Source organism: Rhododendron vialii, chromosome 10a (genome assembly GCF_030253575.1).
Source record: "Rhododendron vialii isolate Sample 1 chromosome 10a, ASM3025357v1".
In the NCBI taxonomy this organism is placed as follows: domain Eukaryota; kingdom Viridiplantae; phylum Streptophyta; class Magnoliopsida; order Ericales; family Ericaceae; genus Rhododendron; species Rhododendron vialii.
Genome location: NC_080566.1, coordinates 2,945,320 through 2,965,165, shown reverse-complemented (window position 1 = coordinate 2,965,165; position 19,846 = coordinate 2,945,320). Strand labels below are relative to the sequence as shown.

The 19,846-nt window shown below is 39.1% G+C and overlaps 1 protein-coding gene, 1 long non-coding RNA gene and 1 pseudogene across 2 annotated transcripts in view; 1 reads left to right on the top strand and 2 right to left on the bottom strand.

Moving 5' to 3' along the window:
- Nucleotides 1-19,846, top strand: part of LOC131304748 (uncharacterized) — a 44,581-nt gene that overhangs the window by 17,696 nt on the left and 7,039 nt on the right. The window lies entirely within an intron of this gene.
- On the bottom strand, nucleotides 594-2,461 carry LOC131304742 (AAA-ATPase At3g28510-like). The gene has a single exon (XM_058332086.1). The coding sequence runs from the start codon at nucleotides 2,300-2,302 to the stop codon at nucleotides 767-769; it is 1,536 nt and encodes a 511-aa protein (XP_058188069.1). The 5' UTR covers nucleotides 2,303-2,461; the 3' UTR covers nucleotides 594-766.
- On the bottom strand, nucleotides 8,356-15,555 carry LOC131304746 (uncharacterized; annotated as a pseudogene).

Here is a 19,846-nt window from a genome sequence, read left to right as displayed (position 1 = left end):
GTCAAAGAAAAAAGTAGCATACAAACATGAAAAAAAAATTGAGAGAAAAGATACATTGACTTCGCTCATAACAAATAGGTCGAAATCAAGTTTTTTTTTTAATTTTTGTTTCGGGATGTGATGAGTTAGAAAAATACAAAATATTAACTTTATAAATAAAATGAGATACATGAAAAAAAATTAACTATATGAAAATAATGATCATTGAAATATAAGATGTATTAGTAGTTATTGAAATTTGACCAAATATATTTAGTTAGTTATAATTTAACATTAAAATTACCAATTAGAAAAAATAGAACAAGAGGAATTGATTTTTAGTTTACAATTATTCGAGGGCATTTTAGTCATTTAGTAGCAAATACTAACGGCGTTATTGTTGATTTAACGGAATGGGGGAATCTGAACAATAGTTTGTAAAGTAAGGGAGGTCAGTGCAATTATTAGAACCTCAGGGGAGGTTCCTGCATTTGTTAGAAACCTCAGGGGAGGTCAATGAAATTTACCCTACATTCTTTGCTGAGGCTATGCATTTCCCTAAGATGATCACACTTATCCAAGCCCTGATTAAACCCAAAGTCACAACTAGAATACCATTTCGTAACCCATCTCTAAATAAGCATGAGTTCCATTAACGAGTCATTTCAGAAGTTAAATTCTAAGATAAAAACACACTAATTAATACTAAAATTAAATAGAACTAGAGTGACATGACACAATTCTAGGTCTTTTCTTCTTCTTTTCTTCCTCCTCTTTTGGTTCTCTCTCAGCTTTCAGATTCACTTCCTCCCCACCTTTTTCCATTGCTTTCTCTTTTCTCTTTTTTCTTTTTCTTTTTGGTAAACATTGCTTTCTCTTCTTCTTGGCCTTGCTCAGCTTCCGCCTTTTCTTCCTTCTCACCCAATTTCTTCCTTGCTTCTTCCTTGGCATTCTCAATGGCTTCAATCAAGATTCCCAAGCAAACACCGGCATCCTCCTCAACTGTCTTGGGCATCAAATTCTCCGCGACATCGGCAGGAGTCATGTCGATTTCTTCCAGCAGGCTCCGAATCGCGCCAAACAAAGGGTGCGATTCGAGGCCGAGATAATTCTTGGCCAGCACTTTGAACGCCTCGAAATCGCAGTACGACATCTCGATGTGCCGGTCCATTCTCCCCCTCCGGATGAGCGCCGGGTCCAGCTTCTCCACATGGTTGGTCGTGAAAACGATGAGCCTCTCCCCTCCGCTCGCCGACCACAGCCCGTCGATGAAATTCAGCAGCCCCGAAAGCGTGACACCACCTTTTTTCTTCTCCTCCTTCTCCTGAGCACCATCTTTCTTAACTTCTTGTCCTTCTTCCTTCTTCTCCTCATCCCTGTTCTCTCTCTGCCCCGTAAGCTCGAGCGAGCAATCTATGTCCTCCAGCACGATCACCGACTTGCTCGACGTATCGATCAGCAGCTTCCTCAGGTCCGTGTTGCTCTTAACCGCCGTCAATTCAACATCATAAACGTCGTAATTGAGGAAATTAGCAATGGCGGCGATCATGGTCGTTTTCCCGGTCCCCGGGGGTCCATAGAGGAGGTAGCCGCGCTTCCACGCCTTGCCGATTCTCGCGTAGTAATCCTTGGCCTTGCTAAACGTGACGAGATCGTCCATGATCGCCTTCTTCTTCTTCGGGTCCATTGCCAGAGTGTCGAACGTGGCGCGGTGCTCGAACACGATGTGGCTCCACGTCGCCCTCTTGAACCCGTAGCTATCGGACGGGCTGTTGCTGTAGAGCTTCCGCTGCCGCTTCCTCGTCCCGATCTCCCTCCCCTCCCTCAGCACGCGATCGAGGTACGTCTCGGTGGCAGTCTTCCGGTGTTTCGCGTGGAACGTGAGCCTGTAGCTTCGCTTCTCGTCTTGCGGAGGGGAGAAAGTGATCGACTTCGATTCGCGAACGGTCTTTCTCGAAGCCCACTTGAACTTGATGCCCTCGTATTCGTCGGTAACCTCCTCGTGATCGTCCATCGCGAGGACCAGAGAATGGTTTTCCTGATTGACATCTCCCTTGAGCCTCTTCGCTTGTTTTGTTGATCTGGAACCGAGGTAGTTCTCGATGGATTTGTACGCTTCGCTGCGCTTCATGCGGTCGCCGGAGAACTCGTGGAAGGTGATTTGAACATACGGGTTGAAGTAGTTGGCCAGTTTCTGGAAGCGGGTTTCGATGGAGGCTCGGAGGTAATGGGGGAAGTACTTATTCAGCATTGCCCAGAGGAACATGAAGCTGGCAATGGCTGAACCAAACTGTCCCCACGTCTCTCCTCTCATCACCACCATTATCTCTTATCTTCTTCTTCTTCTTCTTCCTTCTTAAGTTCTCACTTCTCCTCTTATAACTGATTTTCACAAGTTTTTTTCTTGTTAGAGAATTTACAGAATCAAAACTTCTCTCATCTCATGTGCTCATAAATAGTAAAACTCATGTTTTGTTTTCACATTCATCACATGCCCATTTGTACGAAAAGTTGGTAGTTACTGTGCTGCAGGTTGGGGTGGCAAACGGGAGGGTTTGGATCAAATTGGGTAAGTTGTTAGTGGGTTGGGTCTTTAATGGGTCATTGACCCATTTAGACCCATTAACTATGAGTCTAATTACCCATACCCAACCCGATCCATTTATTTTAAAGCAAACCCGACCCGCTCATTAACCCAATTACATATATACTAAAAATTATGATCAAAAAATTAGAAAAGTAAAAAAAAATTATGATCGAAACTCATAAATTTTTTCAAAAAGACGAGAATAAGTAATTTTTTTTGTCTTATTGATTTTTTTTTATCTTTATTCAAAAAATTCTAAGTTTTGATCAAATTTTTACACTTTTCCGATTTCTCTCATCAAAACAAATTAATAAGTCACAAAAAGATGACAAAAAACAAAAAAAATGAAAAAAAAATTTGAATAATGACAAAAAAATAAGTCAATTTTTTAATCCAAACCCTTTGCGGGACTACCATGAGAGAAATTTATTCACGGCGGAGAACAATTTCACGGGTCCATTCGCGCAATTAATAGATGAGATGTGTTTTCAATTTTGACTGGTCAAAATAATTGTTATCGGTCACAATTGATTTTTAATTCGGACCAGCGGGGGAGATAGAGAGAGAGAGAGAGAGGGAAAAAAGACCAGCGGAGAGAGAGGGGGGGGGGGGCGAGAGAGAGAGAGAGGGAAAAGAGACCAATTGATGGGTCTGGGTTTGAAAAAGAGACCAATTAAGAGATGAAATTTGGTGGGTTACTTTCATTGTCCATTGGGTCATTTAAGTTGACCCAATTGATACCCAATTATGACCCAACTAATACTGGGTTAGCTGGGTTTGAACCCATTCTTACCCAACTAATAAATGAATTGGGTTGGGTCTATTTTCTAGTTGATAGGTCTGGATTTGTTAATGGATCTGGGTTCAATTTGCCACCCCTAGCTGCAGGTAGTGCCTGATTTTTTTTTCCTCCTCCCTGTCCACAATGGCCCAGAAACCCAAATAAATATTTATTTTTTAAAAAGATAATTTTAAATTAAAAAATAATAAAATTATTAAAATTTAAAAAAATATAATATGAATTTTATTTAAAATATATTATTGAGATTTTTAATACAGTAAAAAAAATTAAAAATTTATTTTTTATTTACGTTATTTTTAAATTTAAAAATATGAAATAAATACTTATTTTTTAAAAAGATGTTCTAGAAAGTACTATTGAACATAATTGGTGCTCGGAGGGAAATATGATTGGACAATTGTACCTGGTGCAATTGAAACCACAGCTCATTCCAGCTAAGTTATACAGAGGCCAGGGGCGTGTGAGGGGGTGTTCCAACTTCAAAAAAAGAAGGTTTTGGAAAAAGGAAGGTAATTTCAAGCCCAAAAATCATATGTTTATGCAAATAATTTTCCTACAAATATAGATCTTGTTTGATAGATTTCATTGAGATCTTTTATACGGTGCAAGAAAAATCAAAAAATTATTTTTCATTTTCATTATATTTGAGTTTGAAAATTGAAGAAAAAGAACTTTTTAAAAAAGAAGGTTAGTTGGAACACCACCTGAGTCCTGCTATTGGTACCGACAGGTACCGTACCGACAGGTACCGTACCGACAGGTACCGTACCGACAGTTATGTTTGACTATCTCCGGTAATCGGACGGTCGATTCGAGCCGTCTAAAAATTTTAAAAAAAAAATCGAGTGGGTTGCACGTGAATCAATGACATCCGATGTGCGTAGGGGCTCGATCCAAACAACTTATTTTTTCGTATATACATGTATATACATATATACACGAAAAAAATGTGTTTGGATCAAGCACACTACACACATCGGATGCCGTAGATTCCTGCGAGGGCCCCCTCGTTTTTTTTTTATAAAATTTTTGGACGGCTCGAATCGGCCGTCTAGTAGCTGGAGACGGCCCGGTGTGACCGTCGGTACGATTTCGGTAGGAACTCCCTATAGGTTTTCTAGGGTGTGTTTGGTTCACAATCTCACATGGCTCAACGCTTGGAGACCATGTTCATTTTGGAATTTGAGATTCTCTCTCCGTGTACGGTTGTCAACAAATTTTTTTCTTAATTATTATTTTAATTTCTTTATCTATCTTTCTTCACTCATTACCCAAGATTCCAAAACCAAAATCCCAAAACAAACTTGTCCATATGGTCGGGGCTTTTTGATTGTCAACAAAAGAAGCAACAAATGAATAAGCAAATAAGTACTGTAATTGGTAGAAATGATTCTGCTTCATATTACTACATTTTTTGGTAATTAATAAGTATCCAGGTTAGGATGGCTTACGTGCATCTCGATTAATTTCATCAACTTTTGTTTCATATTACTTGCTCATACGCAAATAAGTAATGTGAACTAAACGGATCATCGTAAAGAAAGTTAAAAGTTTTCATTGTGACCTACATACCTTGAGTTGTTAGTATCTCATGTGTTGGTTAGTCGTCACTTATTAAACTTTTGCTTAAGATTACCTGGTTTTGTTCTACTTCCTCCGTTTCAATTTGTTTGTCCAACTTTGAAAATTCAATTTTTTTAGGGAACATAATGATTACACCTAAAAATATTCAACTTTCCACAATTACCCTCAACTTTTTCAAAAAAGTTACTCCTTCCGTCCCTTATTTATAGTCCGGTATTTCATTTTGGGCTGTCCCTTAATAAGTGTCTATTTTGTAAAGTTAGTGGGTAAAAGTTGGTGAATTGTCTATTTTATCCCTAAAAGTAGATTCCATTTTAAAAAGTAAGTGAGTAAAAATGTAATGATGAAGTAGGAAAAGTGGAGGAAAAAGTTGATGTGAAAGGTATAGTGATAATGTCTTTTTAATAAGTTGGAATTACGAAGCAGGACACTTAAAAAGAGACGGAGGGAGTACTTTATTCCACTAAAGAAAGGACAAAAAGGGAAAATCGATCCAATTAGAAGTCAAATGGACAAACATTTTGAAACACTTAAAAGTCAAAAAGTGGACAAACAAATTGGGACGGAAGGAGTAGCAAATTATCAAATCGTCATTCGTTTTCGTGGAGTATTTAGAAAAGGACAAGTAAGGACAAGGGAAGTGACTCGTCAAGAAAAGGGCAAGGGAAGTGGTATTTTTTTTTTGGTAATTAACCATTTGTAGTTTTGTGCACATGCACTCTGCTACATGCACAAAGATGGTGTAAAATATCAAACACAACCAATTTTTATCCGTTCATTATTGTAATAAATGATCAAGATTCGTTCAAACTTTTCCTTGGAAGAGTTAAAACTTTTCATTGGAAGAATTTTTTTAAAATCTAGAGCGTCCAAACACATCTGAACGGTCAGAATTGGTTATACAACACACACAACGGTTGTGTGAGTATCATTTCCGCTCTTTCTTTTGCTTGATTGGTGTAAATTTACAAGATTGCCTTTTTAAAAGTGTGAAGAATGATGGGAAGTTGCTAGAATTTTTAATGAAATGAAAGGACACCTTCTTTTTCTTCTTCAGTTAAACGGTAAAGCTTAAATTGAAATAAAGTTACAAGTACGTAGTCCGGGGACAAGTTGCACCCCTTTTGTCCTCCAACAATTGGAGCTTAATACAAGTAGGAATAGAAATACGGAAAGCAAAACAATGTAATTTTACGTCCTTATACGAAAATGCCATGAGAACTGACCATAGCAGCATGGGCGGGGCCCACTCCACATCCTGCTTGACGGTCAGTACACCAGTTGTGCACTTTGATCGGTGGCCGTACCCGGGTTTTGAGGGACATGATAATCGAAGCAAGACTCTGCATGAAAATTCACTTGAGGTGAATAATGTTCATCCATTCTTTAACTAGCCGTGGCCTCGTCAATTTTGACACCCAATGGCAGTTTGGTCATGAAAGTAGTGGTCAAACTAATACAAGTACTACTCCTAGCTTTCTATAACTAAAGGGACCAAGTGGCCGGGTAGAGTGGGGCTTGCTGTAGTACTTGACAGTTGACACTCATCTCATTTGTCATTCATGAAGGACATGCACCTTGGCCTGCCTGCCAAGTTCGACTCTTTTTCACGAGAAGTTTTTCAATGCCAGGTGGGCAAGGCCACGTGATGCCGAGCACCATCTCGACCGTCCAAATGTGTTTTGAACGACTTAAATTTGTTTGGGTAATTTTTTAGTGTAAAATTACCAAAACACCCCCTTAGGCCCAAACAATTTGGACCGTTCAATACACGTTTGAACAGCTGAGATGCGTGCTCGGCATCATATGACCCGTGCCCACAAGTCACTGAAAAATTTCTCCTTTTTCACGGATTTTCCATTGCCCAAAAAACAAAACTAGGAGTAAAAGGATTCCCTAATGATGTGGGGGTGAAATAGAGCAACGCAAAATGAGCTTTTTGGTCTGATTTTTTTATCCTAGCTTGGGATTCCATGGATATAGTCCATAACTTAGGGGGATGACTTTCCTTTGATTTTTTGGTGTGATAGCGCTGCTGCTATGGGTACACCATTTGGTGTACGTACGCCACTTTCATGAAACTCACTTAGGGATCCCATAAAAATAATCGGAGTCTTTCAATTATTTTAAAATATTTTTTAAGAATTCTTGTAAAAAATCAGCTCCATCAAATATCAGTAAAGGCTTGATCAATTTTATTCTCAATTTTATGTCAGCAAATCGGGTGTAGAATCGATCAGGCTATATTCAACGGAGCTAATTTTTCACAGAAATGCTGAAAAAAATATTTTGAAAAAGTTGAGCGACTCGATCACTTGTGCGGAATTCCTAAGCAATCGTGCTCAAACCAGTTGGTTCAATGGTTGAAACTCACAAGTGGTTGGACTTACCCGGGTTCAAGTCCCCATAGTCTTTTATTAGAGCTAAACATACTCCTAACACAATTTACACGTGGTAGGACATTAGTTTCGGTCTCCAAGATGTGTTGGTATGTTATCTTTTAAAATTGATTCCATTCAGGCACTCATTTGAGTTTCAAATATCTCTTTTCTACTATAATTTATTTACTCGTTTGCTTTGCTTTTATTGTAGATGTTTGTTATAAACATTTAGATGTAGATGTAGTTGCATGGGCAATGCAATCTATTCAGCACACTCAAATCTCAAAATAGGAGTAGCTGTTAATGCATCTTAGTAAAAAGAATATAAATAACTGGAGACATGACTTTAATTTCGTTATTGTAATAACCATCACTCTTGTAATTAGTACTAATACTCATTAGTTCATTTGGGGCTAATTCCTATAGAGCTTTGCTCTAATTTTAATTAGATCCCCGTTAGCGTACAGACTGTGGAATTGGTCTCCCAAATTAGTCGATGTACACGTAAATCTTTTGCTCAACAAAAGAGTGAATTTACAGGCCGAACATTGCTGTGTTCAAGCTTAGCTGTAAACGAACCGAGCCCGGTTCATTTATTAAACTAGCCGAACATATACAAACGAGCCGAGCCGAGCTTCAGAGTGTTAAGTTCGACTCATTTCCTAAACTAGCTCGAAACTCAAGCTCAAACTCGGTTCAATTACCAAACAAATCAGGAAAGCCAAGCCTCGAGTTGCTCACGCAGTTCTTTTGCAACCCTAAGGCCCACATAGCTGTGTAAAACGTAATGTGAGTTTGTGCGTAAATATGCGTGTGGTTCTAGCAACATTCGACAAACAAATAGGAGTGATGTCCATAACAATAATCACTATAATCCAGAAAGAAAACAAAAGGGGTCTACATGACCCCATTTTCCTTCTTGTTTTTCCCTACTCAGCTAAACAAAATGTTAAGGGCTCAACAGGACTAGCTGACGATTTGTATTACCCAGAAACACTCAAGGGATTGGAACTATCATCATATGCATCCCCCAACACAAAATTATGGAATAATAGCTTCGAGTCGTACATAAAATTCAGACAGATAAACGATGGTTGGAAGAAAAGCAAACTAGGGATGATTATCAAGCAAGAAAAGCACAAGGGATTATTATCACAAATACAATTTCATTTTATTAACAGCAGGCGTCAGAAATGAAGCATCTGAATGAGATGGTGCTCAGAAAAGGTAATTACTCGAAAGACACCAGATTTTGCATGGAACAATGAATTCTCTCTGCCCGATGATCTACATAACCCTCAATAGAACTTGTATGCGCTGGCTTCCGCTAGCGATTGTGATGAGACAAACCCCCAAGTGATTCTGGAACAGATACGTTCCTTCTCTCCACAGCGCTGAAACTAGAGCTTGAACCCCTGCTGCCATAAGATAAAAGGAGCAGGACAAATCAATTAACTAATGGCAACAACATGTTGCAGTTGTATAGCAGACAAATCTTCCCATTGATGTCAAAAAAAAAATTTTGAACAAAGAAGTTTACCCAGCTGGAAACAGTTCTCTACAAACTAAACTATGAATCTGAATCTTATCTCACCACAAAATTAAGTCGTTTCTTATTCATTCCCTCTGGTTGATACCCTTGTAGCATCAGGCCATGATTTCAATTCACCTCTGTGAACATCTTCAATTTTCTAAGAGCCATATCCAACTAATAATTCCACAGATACCTCCTAAATTACATAACTAATAGTTTTTTAGACTCTCAGAGTCTCCCGAATTCCAGTCTCAGACTCTTAGGGTGTGTCTCTCCAACTTGGATAGCAAACGTAAATAGCAATAAGTTCCAAATAGCAATGTTCTAAAAGTCGCTAGGCACTAGTCGGGCGGTCGGCCACCTTCAAGCGATTAATCGTTAATCGGATCTAATCGGATAGGCCCCACCAATGATTAATCACCGATTAGATCCTTGTTTTAGAACACTGCCAAATAGGAAGTGAGGACTTATAGTCCGCCCTCACCACACGTCACCAGTAGCCTTCGCATGCCAGCACTATACAGGATGTAGAAGCCTCATTGAAGGACATGTGTACTTCTTTAATTTGCTCTTTCCAAGTTGAGATGTCATAACATCAACGTAGATCAAGACACCCAATGCCTCGGAGTTTAAATTGACAGTCTCTTTACACTTTTGGCACATTGAGTTGGTCCAGGCACATTGAGTTGGCCCAACCATTATGCACCTTCACAAGCTCAAGCTTGTGCGGATCTAGTACACAATCAAAGTGCTGCCTTCACACTCATACCGTGAACCACTACTTGCTACAAGAGTGTGGTCATGCAACTCATGAGCTAGAGGAATACACATTCCATCAGCAAAAATCACGTAAAGACTAATCCTAGAAAGGAGAAATATCTGCTAAGTGAAGTGGTCTCCTATCGTAAGATTCTTCCTTTCACTAGAGTACGTGGCTGAAGATGGAGAGAAGGATTGTGCCTTCCTTCTCATGCCTGAGCTCTGAAAATCATGAAAACGGAAAACCTATCAAGAGAAGAATCATGAGAGAACGAAAGTGCAGCAGGGTTCCAATATTTTCGAACTAGTTGATGATCAACAGGTGTTAATGACAGCACCTCGCAATCAAACTCAGAAGTCTGTTTGCCTACTGGCTTATAAGGTTCCATTGTTGAGAAGCAAGCAGGCAAACAATGAAGCGAAGGTGGAGTGAAGGGTTTGCGGAGATTATTAAAGAAGGAAAAATGTGGCCCCCCTTCCTAGAAGAGCATTGTATGTCATAGTCCATACACCATCCCTACTTGGAAGTTCAAACCACATCCCACAATTTGGTATTGGCTGAGATAGATCAAACTTCACAGAGGCAGCCACCTCGAGTAGCTGCAGACATGTTCATGTGTACAAGTCTTCTCCATTTGGATGACAATTGACAAGGCAGCCCCCTGGCACAGCCGCATTGACATATCCCATTCTCATACATAGAGCCTCGAGTCATCACCTGTATAGGTGACTTCCCAAATGGACTCTAGGAACCACCAGGATCCCCACCCAACTGATCATTGCTTCCGCTTTCCTCATCCCCTTTTACCTTAAGGTTGCCTTAGTTCAAATCTAAGCCTAATCTTATAACGCGCTGAATTCTCTAACATCAACATTCAGGTTATGCCATTCAAGGCATGTCATGGGGCTGAAAACATATATCATCTCACGGTGAGACACATGATACCTTTTTTCTCAGAACTCGTGACTAGCCAGTGTAGGAGAAAACTCTACTCATACAACTCGCTGACAAGCATGATGGAAGAAAGCCTTAAACAAGCATATCTTTAATAAGGACCATAGCAATTGAAAAAAGAAAAGACAAGAAAAAAGAAAACCCTGATACACGTGATTCATTAGGAACCAGTGAGAAGGGGGTGGCCAAGGCCCGTGGATATGACAGTTTGCTCATCATGGTAAAATGTGCATGTCATTTTTTCTATGTTGTAGAGGTGGAAAAGATGTAACAATAAATCAAATGATGAAGGTGAAGATGAAAAAAAAAAAAACTTCAAGAAACTTGCAGCAAAAAATGTCTGCGTAGTGTTACAAAACAAATACATAACTATGTTAGTATGTTACAGATGCAGACCTTTTAGTTTCCCAGGCGAAATGATATCTGACAAAAAAAAATGTTCTCTATGATTAAGCACCAAGATATATGTGACGGAAAATCAGATTGCAGAACCTTTTCGAGGAGCTTTATTAGAAGACTGTAGAGCACTTTTAAAGTGCATGCATAGGTCAAGATATATAAGTAAGCTATATTACGATTACAATATCCATTTTCCACATGACTTCATACAAACCATAACCTATAAACAGTTTGGGAAGACTTTTGGATTAAGCTGGGCAAGGAAGCAGGCCAGTTGTTAAATTTGAATCATTAAAAAATGTGAACTTTATCTCACAATGCTCTCTGGTGCAAAGCTTGATTACAGTATAAATCTCCCACAATAACAGAGAACAGGACTATGTTAACTGTGGATGTGAGTGGCAGGAAGAGTCCCTAAGGTTGCCCTCCGGGTATATGGCAGTCTCTACAACAGTGCTCGGGACCACCAGAGGTGGAGGAGGATAGAGCTCAAGGTGGCTGTAGAGAGAGAGAGAGAGAGGAGATGGCAGTGGAGAGATTGGTCAACCAGAGAGTTAGAACTCTGTATCTGTAGGTATTGTATGGGATTTAGTGTGTCTATAACTTTTGGTGGTGTATCAACCATCCTTATATGGAAGCCTCGGAAGATGGGCATGTCACTGATGTCAGAGAATGGACTGAGGGATGGACTGTCCAGTGAATGGAGTGGCCAGAGGGATGGAGTGGCAGGTGGTCAGTTGCCGGTGTCAGGGGTGGTTGTAATAAGCATGGTCGTGGTAGTGGTAGTAATGAGGGTAGTTGTGGTAATGATGAAGGTAGTTGAGGCAGACGTCGGGTGACATAGGCGGCGCCCCTCTCTCTCGCTCTCCCTCTATGGTTGGTAAAGGTGGAGCTCACCAATGCCCTTGCTCCAGCCTCCAAGCCACATACCTCCTTAGATCCCGAGTGGGGTACCCATGTCCTGCTACCGACCTGGGTATCATGAGGAGTCTTTGAGAGTCGCCAGGCTCATGAGAGCCTTATTTGTTGTATGGAGAGCGGACATGGCAGAGCATGTCATTAAGCCTCGTAGTGTCGTATTTTGGAGACTCTACGGAGGAGTTCCCAATACGAGGTCCATGAAGTCTAGAGTGCTGCATGGTATGAGGAGTCCTGAATCTGGAGGAGCTCGCTTGCCTTACCCGCGGGGTATTGGACCCACCGGTAAGTGCCACGTGGCGATCCTCTTCTGGATACCTACATTAACTTTCCTTAAATAGCTGGGATTTAAGTCTGAGGTACATAGAAACATGTGGACCAAAATACAGTGGGGAAAAAAAACAAAGGAGGAAGTACCCACAGCAGAGCAACATGGTTATTTGGTAAAGGAAGCTTATGATCACAAAAACCATGCAACTGCTCCAAATGGTAACATGCATATCATAATTTTGCTTCCAACTGACGTACTCAAGAAGCAGATGGGGGCTGCAGCTTATAAAGCATATAGACCTTGTTCCACTCCCAAGTCCTAGGATCAAGAGAACATTTCTGAATAAACAATTCCTTTTTCAGAGTCACTTTTATTATATGAAAGTTCATGGAATAGCTACCACATAACATATCATCAAACATGAACTTAATGAGCGCATTATCACATTCCACCTCAAGTTGCTTCAATTTGGGACCGACCAAAAATACAAGAAAGAAAAGCATACAACAATTTACAAAGGATAGTGTGCTCAAATTCAACTCTAATATGATAATATTTGGATCTGCACATTGCCTTTTCAAAATCGATTGCCATATTCTGCCCTCATCTTTGAACTTTAAGCAAGATGTGTTTCTGCACATTACATAGGCGAAACTAAACATTTAAACTTATTTGTGCATTAAATCATCACTGCAGTGTCTAATCCATACGTTCATAGGTGGGAGCTTTTCATGTGGGATCTTTTGGCATCCGTAACCTCAAAAAAAATTCTCTATTTAGCTTCCAAGAGTTCCATGTTTGTGTAAACATTATTACCCAACCCAGCCTTTTTAAAAGGCCAAAATTCACCTCCATTGCAAATGCCCCAGAACACCAACATTATGGAAGTCAATTAGCTATTGAATGGCAAGGATATAACTCTTGCACAAGGCAGTTGTAAACCTAAGATGAGCCATTTCCCCCAAAACCTAACCATCACATGCTTGAATGGCATAATTCCTTAAATACTTTATCCAGCTTTTAATAAACACATTGAACCACCCTCCTCTCTCTATTCATTGTACATCAAATTACAGATTGGGTGATTCCTTGTAAAACTTAAGCTAGACATAAAAAATCAGCTAAGCAGGTGGAAAGTTACAATTCAAAACCCCTAAAAACAAATGAAACAGGCTCAATTTTATCAAACTCACAAGCCTATTGATATCTGTCCTCCACCCAATGACAAAGAAGACAGAGATACACACACACAAGGAATAGTGAACAGTGTCAAAATTATTGCACACGTATGCCTATCGATATTTGTACTTCATCCAAATGACAAAGAAAACACACACACACACAGAGAATAGTGAACATACAAGGCGATTATGCATCAGCACCCTCGGTTCCACCAAATGGATCATGGGAAGGGCCAGTATCCTGTCCGATATGGCGTTGCACAAGCCGCTGCAGATCAGCCATGACTTTTTGTTCCCTCTTTGCTTTCTCCTCGGAGTTAAACTTTGCCAATGCCCGCTTGTCCTCAGCACTATAAACCTGGTTTTCTTTCCTGATACGAAGCGCATTCATCCTTTGATGCCTACTACCGCTCATCACATACCCAAGAGTCTCAAACTTCTGAATCTCATCAGCCGAAAGACCGACTTCACCTCTACGTGGGATACGTTTTCCTTGTTGAACATACTGAGCAATGGCATCACCTTCACCAGGCCTGAGTGCTCCTCCGTAGCTAATATGCCCTTCGGCTCTAGGCAATGGCATTGGTCCAACCATTTGTTCATCCTCCAAAGCGGGTTTCTTTTGCAATTCCATCATCTCTTTTAACAAAAGCGCTTCACTAGCGACCTCAGCTGTCTTCAAATCCTCTTCCTTAAATTTAATCTTTGCATCAACTTCATCTGATTCAGAATTCCCAACATCCGATTCTCTCTCTCTTTCCCTTTGTTATCGAAACTCGTATCTCTTTCTTCAATTCCTCACTTTCACTACCGCCACTCTCACTTTCATCACTATCTCTACCACTGCTCCTTTTACTTCTACCCCTCCTCTTCCTCTCCTTTCACCTGCTTCGACTACTCCCCGACTTCTTCTTCCTCCATCTCCTGTCTTCTTCCAATTCATCACTAGATTCATCCGATTCAGTAACACCCTCTGATTCAAGTTTCCCACTTTTCCGCCCAGACTTCGAAGTCCTACTCTTCCTCTTCCTCCTCACCGCCGAATCATCTGATTCAGATCCCGAACCGTCTGATTCACTATCACCCTCTGATTCAAATTTCCTACTTTTCCGACTGGACTTCGAACTCCTACTCTTTCTCTTCCTAGTTCCTCCTCACCAGCGAATCATCCGATTCAGATCCTGAACCGTCCGATTCCGACTCAGACTCTGATTCCACTTCCACTTCCACTTTAGATTTTCTCTCTCCATTTTTTTCCTTCTCACAAAACTCACTACTTTCCTTCTCGCCCTCATACTTCTCTACAATCTCGTCCGGTTCCTGTTCATACAATTCGTCCTCGCCTCTATCAGGGTTAGGCGTAACCTCCCAGACATAACTCTTCACCGCAATAGTCTTCCTAAGTTTCTGACGCTTAAGCCTTCTATAATCCTCGAAGCTTAAGCCTCTCAGCTCTTTGTCCGACTCTTCCGCCTCTAACCCCCGCCCGTTCCTTCGATCTCGATCGAGAAAATTCTCCTGGAGTACGGAAAATTTTGGAAGTAAATCGGAACAGAATTCAATTGAGTTTCACACACACACACGCAATGCTAGCAAGCTAGCTGAATTCGAAAGACTGAACCGGTCCGGGCAGCAATTTAAAAGGTTAAGAAAGAAAAAGTAAATTAGCAAAGAGAATAACCGCTCTTGGCCACAAAAACATACTCCAAAACATTTTGTCCCAAAAGAGGAGAGTAGTCACTGGAAAAAAAACCCAGAAAAAAAAAACAAAATCAGCTCGAACTCGGGGTAGCAAGGAATATGGTGTTCACAGAACAACAAAAGGGAATCACACACAAACGGATAACAAAACAAACGTTTAGAAATACTTTAAAAGGTGACTGCTTGATCGAAAAGCTTTAGATGCGCCTTATTGTTAAAAAAATATGGTTGTGGTAAGAATAAAGCTCCTAAGAGATATAATTTCAAACAAAAATAATGAAAAAATGAGCCTACTTGGGCGAACATACATAGAACTGGAATTTGTCACGTAAAACGATGCTATTCAAAATCTGGTTTTTGTGAACCGCATACAAAGGAAAACATAATGAATAAGGAGCTGTAGTCAAGCATGGATTATCAATGGCTACTAATAAAACATAGTAAGATTTTGACTTGCCTGGAAAGCCATCACCCCCTCTCTCTCTCTCTCTCTCTCTCTCTCTCTCTCTTTAGGTTGAAATCTGCACAGGCTGCGTCCGAATAGCCTTAAAATGCAGCCGGGCTACTTGCACAGACATTGCATACACAGTGCAAAAATGCTACTGGTAGAGCAGCTGCTGTACAGCAGCTGCGTACAGATCCCTTTTGCGCCCGCCTCGGGTCCCGCAAAGATGATCGGAGCCGCTCATTTTATTCAAAATACGTCGTTTAAGGTCCCTGAATAAAATCACCTCAATCCGATATTGGGAAAGGTGTTTACGAATCATCCAACTTTGCTTCAAAATTTAGTCGTTGGATGATTTGTAAACACCCTTCTCGATATCGGATTGAGGTGATTTTATTCAGGGACCTTAAACGACGTATTTTGAACAAAATGAACAGTTCCGATCATCTTTGCAGGACCCGAGGGGGGCGCAAAGGGGATCTGTACAGCAGCTGCTGTACCAGTAGCACTACTCTACACAGTGTGCACATACACTATTATGTGGGCCACCTCGGTCACACTCATATGATGTGATGCGATGCGATGCGATGCGATTCAATCCGCTCATTATTTTTAAAAGTTTATGTAAGAAATCAAGTTTAGAGAATATCGGTAAGAGTTTTCTTAAAAATCGTAATGAAAAACAGACTGATTCGCTCTACAACTTAAAAATCGTAATGAAAAACAGACTGATTCACTTTACAATTTTTGAAAATATCCTTGATATGCTATTGAGTTGATTTTTACAAAAGCTCTTAGAAAAATAATTTTAAAAAAATGAGCATTTAGGATATATTAACAGAACTCGAGGTGGTCCCATAAAAATGAATATGCACAATCTGTTTATAAATGTTTGTGTCCTCAGGATTATTGCATTAAATATATATAAAGTCTGTCCGCACAAAATATTTTTGCACAAGTTCTACATTGATCACAATTTGGGGCCCACTAAGGGTGCCATATGAATGATCCAAGCCGTTCGTTAAATTTAAAATATGGCCCCTCGAAAACCCAGCTCAATAAGATACCTGCAAGTGCTCTATCAATCCAATCATATAACTTTTCATTTCGATTTTAGGAGTCAAAAAATTATTTTTAATTTAATGAACAAGTCGAATTGTTTGTGTGGGACCTGTAGTGAGCTCTACATTGCGATATATGTCGAATCTGTGTAAAAATCGTCTCTTTGGGTAGCACGGCTGTTAAATGTACCAGAAATGCTAACCACACAGATAGTATGTGCACATATCGTGCACATACAACTCTATGGGGTCCATAATAGGGTCCTCACAAACAATCCAAGCCGTCCATTGGCTTTAAAATAATTTTCTAAACTATCACGCTAAAAATCAACTCTATCGGATACACCATGCTTGATTCAATTGTCTAAATGTTTCTTTAGATTCCAAAATCCTAAAGTCTAAGCGAAAAACTGAAAGATCAGATTAAGTATTTAGCGATATTGAATTGAGCTGATTTTTTACGTGGTGACTTAAAAAAATAGTATTTTAAAAATAATGGACGGATTGGATTGTATGTGGGGATCCCATAATAGACCCCATGGAGCTGTATATGCATGATCTGTGCAAATTATCTGTGTGTGGTTAGCATTTTTGATTTAGTACGAGGTCATTGTTCGGTTAGCAAATCGCAACGAAGCATGGACCGGTCTTTGGAACTTATACAGGTACCACACGAATAATTCGATCCGTTCAATAATTTTAAAATAAATTTTTGAGTGGCCTCGCAGAAATCAACTCGATCGGATAATGGTAGATGTTTGATCCAATCTTCTAATTTTTCATTCATATTCAGATTACAGGATCAAAAAACCCTACACTTATCCAAATTGAGCTGATTCACGCGAGGTCACTCAAGAAAATTATTTTAATATTATTGAACGGATCGAATTATCATGTGGGACCCGCAGTAGCCCAAAGACCGATCTGTACACCATATGTGCACAAACCATCGGTTCCCATAGCATTTCGGTTCAGGATGGTCTTAAGCTCTTGTCGGATTCAGTTATGGTGCTAGGCCCAAGGTGCTGTGTTTGATCTCAAATGTTCAAAAAAATTCCAACTGTTCAAAAGTGTTTTGGATGATCAAGATTTTAAAGGGAGAGTTTTTTTAAAATCTAAATCATTGATTGTCGAGACGGACGGTCTGGATGAAGCGCTTGGGCACAACACCATATACAACACTTTTGGCCTAGCACCATCTTCGAGTCCACTCTTGCGAGGGTAGGTGCAGATAGACATGAAAAATTCCAGAGGAAGACAGGATTAAAGGTGTCTTCTTGAGCTAATATTTCGCGGAGGCACTTGAACAAATATTTTAAATTTAATGAATGGTTCGGATCGTTTATGTAAGACCCCTAGTGAACTCTACATCATGATCTGTATAAAATCTGTGTGATTCTCATATGTGTGGACAGATTTTTCGTCATGAAAGCGTTTAGGCCTTCTTTTTTTTTTTGATAGTCCAAAAGGATGTGAAGGGGCGACCAGTGTAGTAACTCTCTATTGGAAGTGACCGTAGGAGCTCTCTACCCGCCAATGGAATGTCTGATTCGAGCTAAAGCTACCGTCTGAGAGAACAGACCGTTACCACGGCACCACCTGGTACACAGCGGCAAAATATCCACACCTATCTAATGAAGATTTGTTTGAAATACACACCTATCTCCCTGCAACTTACACAATACAACAAATTCTATTTTATTCTTTTAAACCACATATTTAATGTTCATTTACCTTATATTTTCTCCTAAATCATATTCCTTTCGTTCTTTTTTTTAAGTTTAATATTTTATTTTGGGTTGTCCCTTAATAAATATCAATTTCATAAAGTTAGTGGGTAAAAATTGATACATTTTCCATTTTGTCCCAAAAAAGATTTTATTTTAAAAGTGCAATGATGATGTCTCCATAGAAGGTAAATAGAAAAAATGAAGATAAAAGTTAATGTGAAAGATATAATGTTGATGTCTACTTAATAACTTGGAGTTACGAAACTGGATACTCCCTCCGTCCGGATTTAATGGTCCTTTTTTGGAGTTCGTGTCATTTTTCAATCGATTATATCTCCCAATTTATAATTTTTGACGTGATTTCGAAAATATTGTATTATAGAACTTATCGAGATCTATCAAATAAGATCCATATTCGATATGAAATTCATTACGAATTCAAAGATATAACCCGTTTTTTAGCCGATTAGAATAAAACTATGGACAATTAAATCCGGACGGAGGGAATACTTAAAAGGAGACAGAAGGGAGTAATACTTATAGATTTTTTGTAAACCAACAAAATCGTTTACACCCACTACTCAAACCCCTCACTTCCTCTATCCACCCTTAGAACCTGTACCTGAAACCCTACTTGAAAAATTCTGCTTAGTGCGTTGTAAATAGTGTTTTCAAATCGGGATGCATATTGTGTATCGTTTTTCAATTGTATAGTTCGTATCGGAATACGTATCGTGTATCTTGATATACGTTTGTTGAAAGAATAATAAGAGTTTCTATTGTTTAGTTAGACAATATTTTTGGGAGAAGAAGAATTCCAAAGACAAGAGTGGGGAAGAAGAATGTTTATATTACACTTGAACTCAAACTTTTTTGGCTTTGTGCAAAATGGTTAGAATCCATCCCTATTTGTATTATTCCATGGAAGACTTTAGTACAAAGATATTTTCATAGAACATAAACTTTGAAGTAATTCTAGAATTACACATGTGACTAATTCTCACAAAAAAAACTCTTAATATTTCACAACGATATTTTAAAGGTTCTAGAGCTAGATATTTTAGAGTTTTTAAAAACTAGACATTTATATCTTTTTCAATTATATCTATCATATTTGGGTTTTGTCCTTTGGAGTTTTATCAAAATACTAAATTTAGTTTATGCTTTAAAGTTAAGCATAATTAATATATACTCCATCCGTTCCAAAAAAGATGACAATTTTTGAAACTCGTGTCATTTTTCTTCACTTATATCTTTCAATCTATAATGTTTTTCATGAGTTTGAAAATTTTGTATAACAAAACTAATTGAAAACTATCAAACAAGATTCATATTGCATATTTTTTGAGATTCATATTGAAAGATATACGTAATTGAAATTAACACGGATACCAAAAATTGACATCTAATTTGGGACGAAGAAAGTACAATTAAAAAGTATATGCACTTAATAATACCAACAAATTATACTTACATTTAAAAAAAAATTAAAATGTAAAATTTCAAGTATCTCAATTGGGGCCTATTACATTAAGGTTTTATGTTCTCTTTGTTAGGAA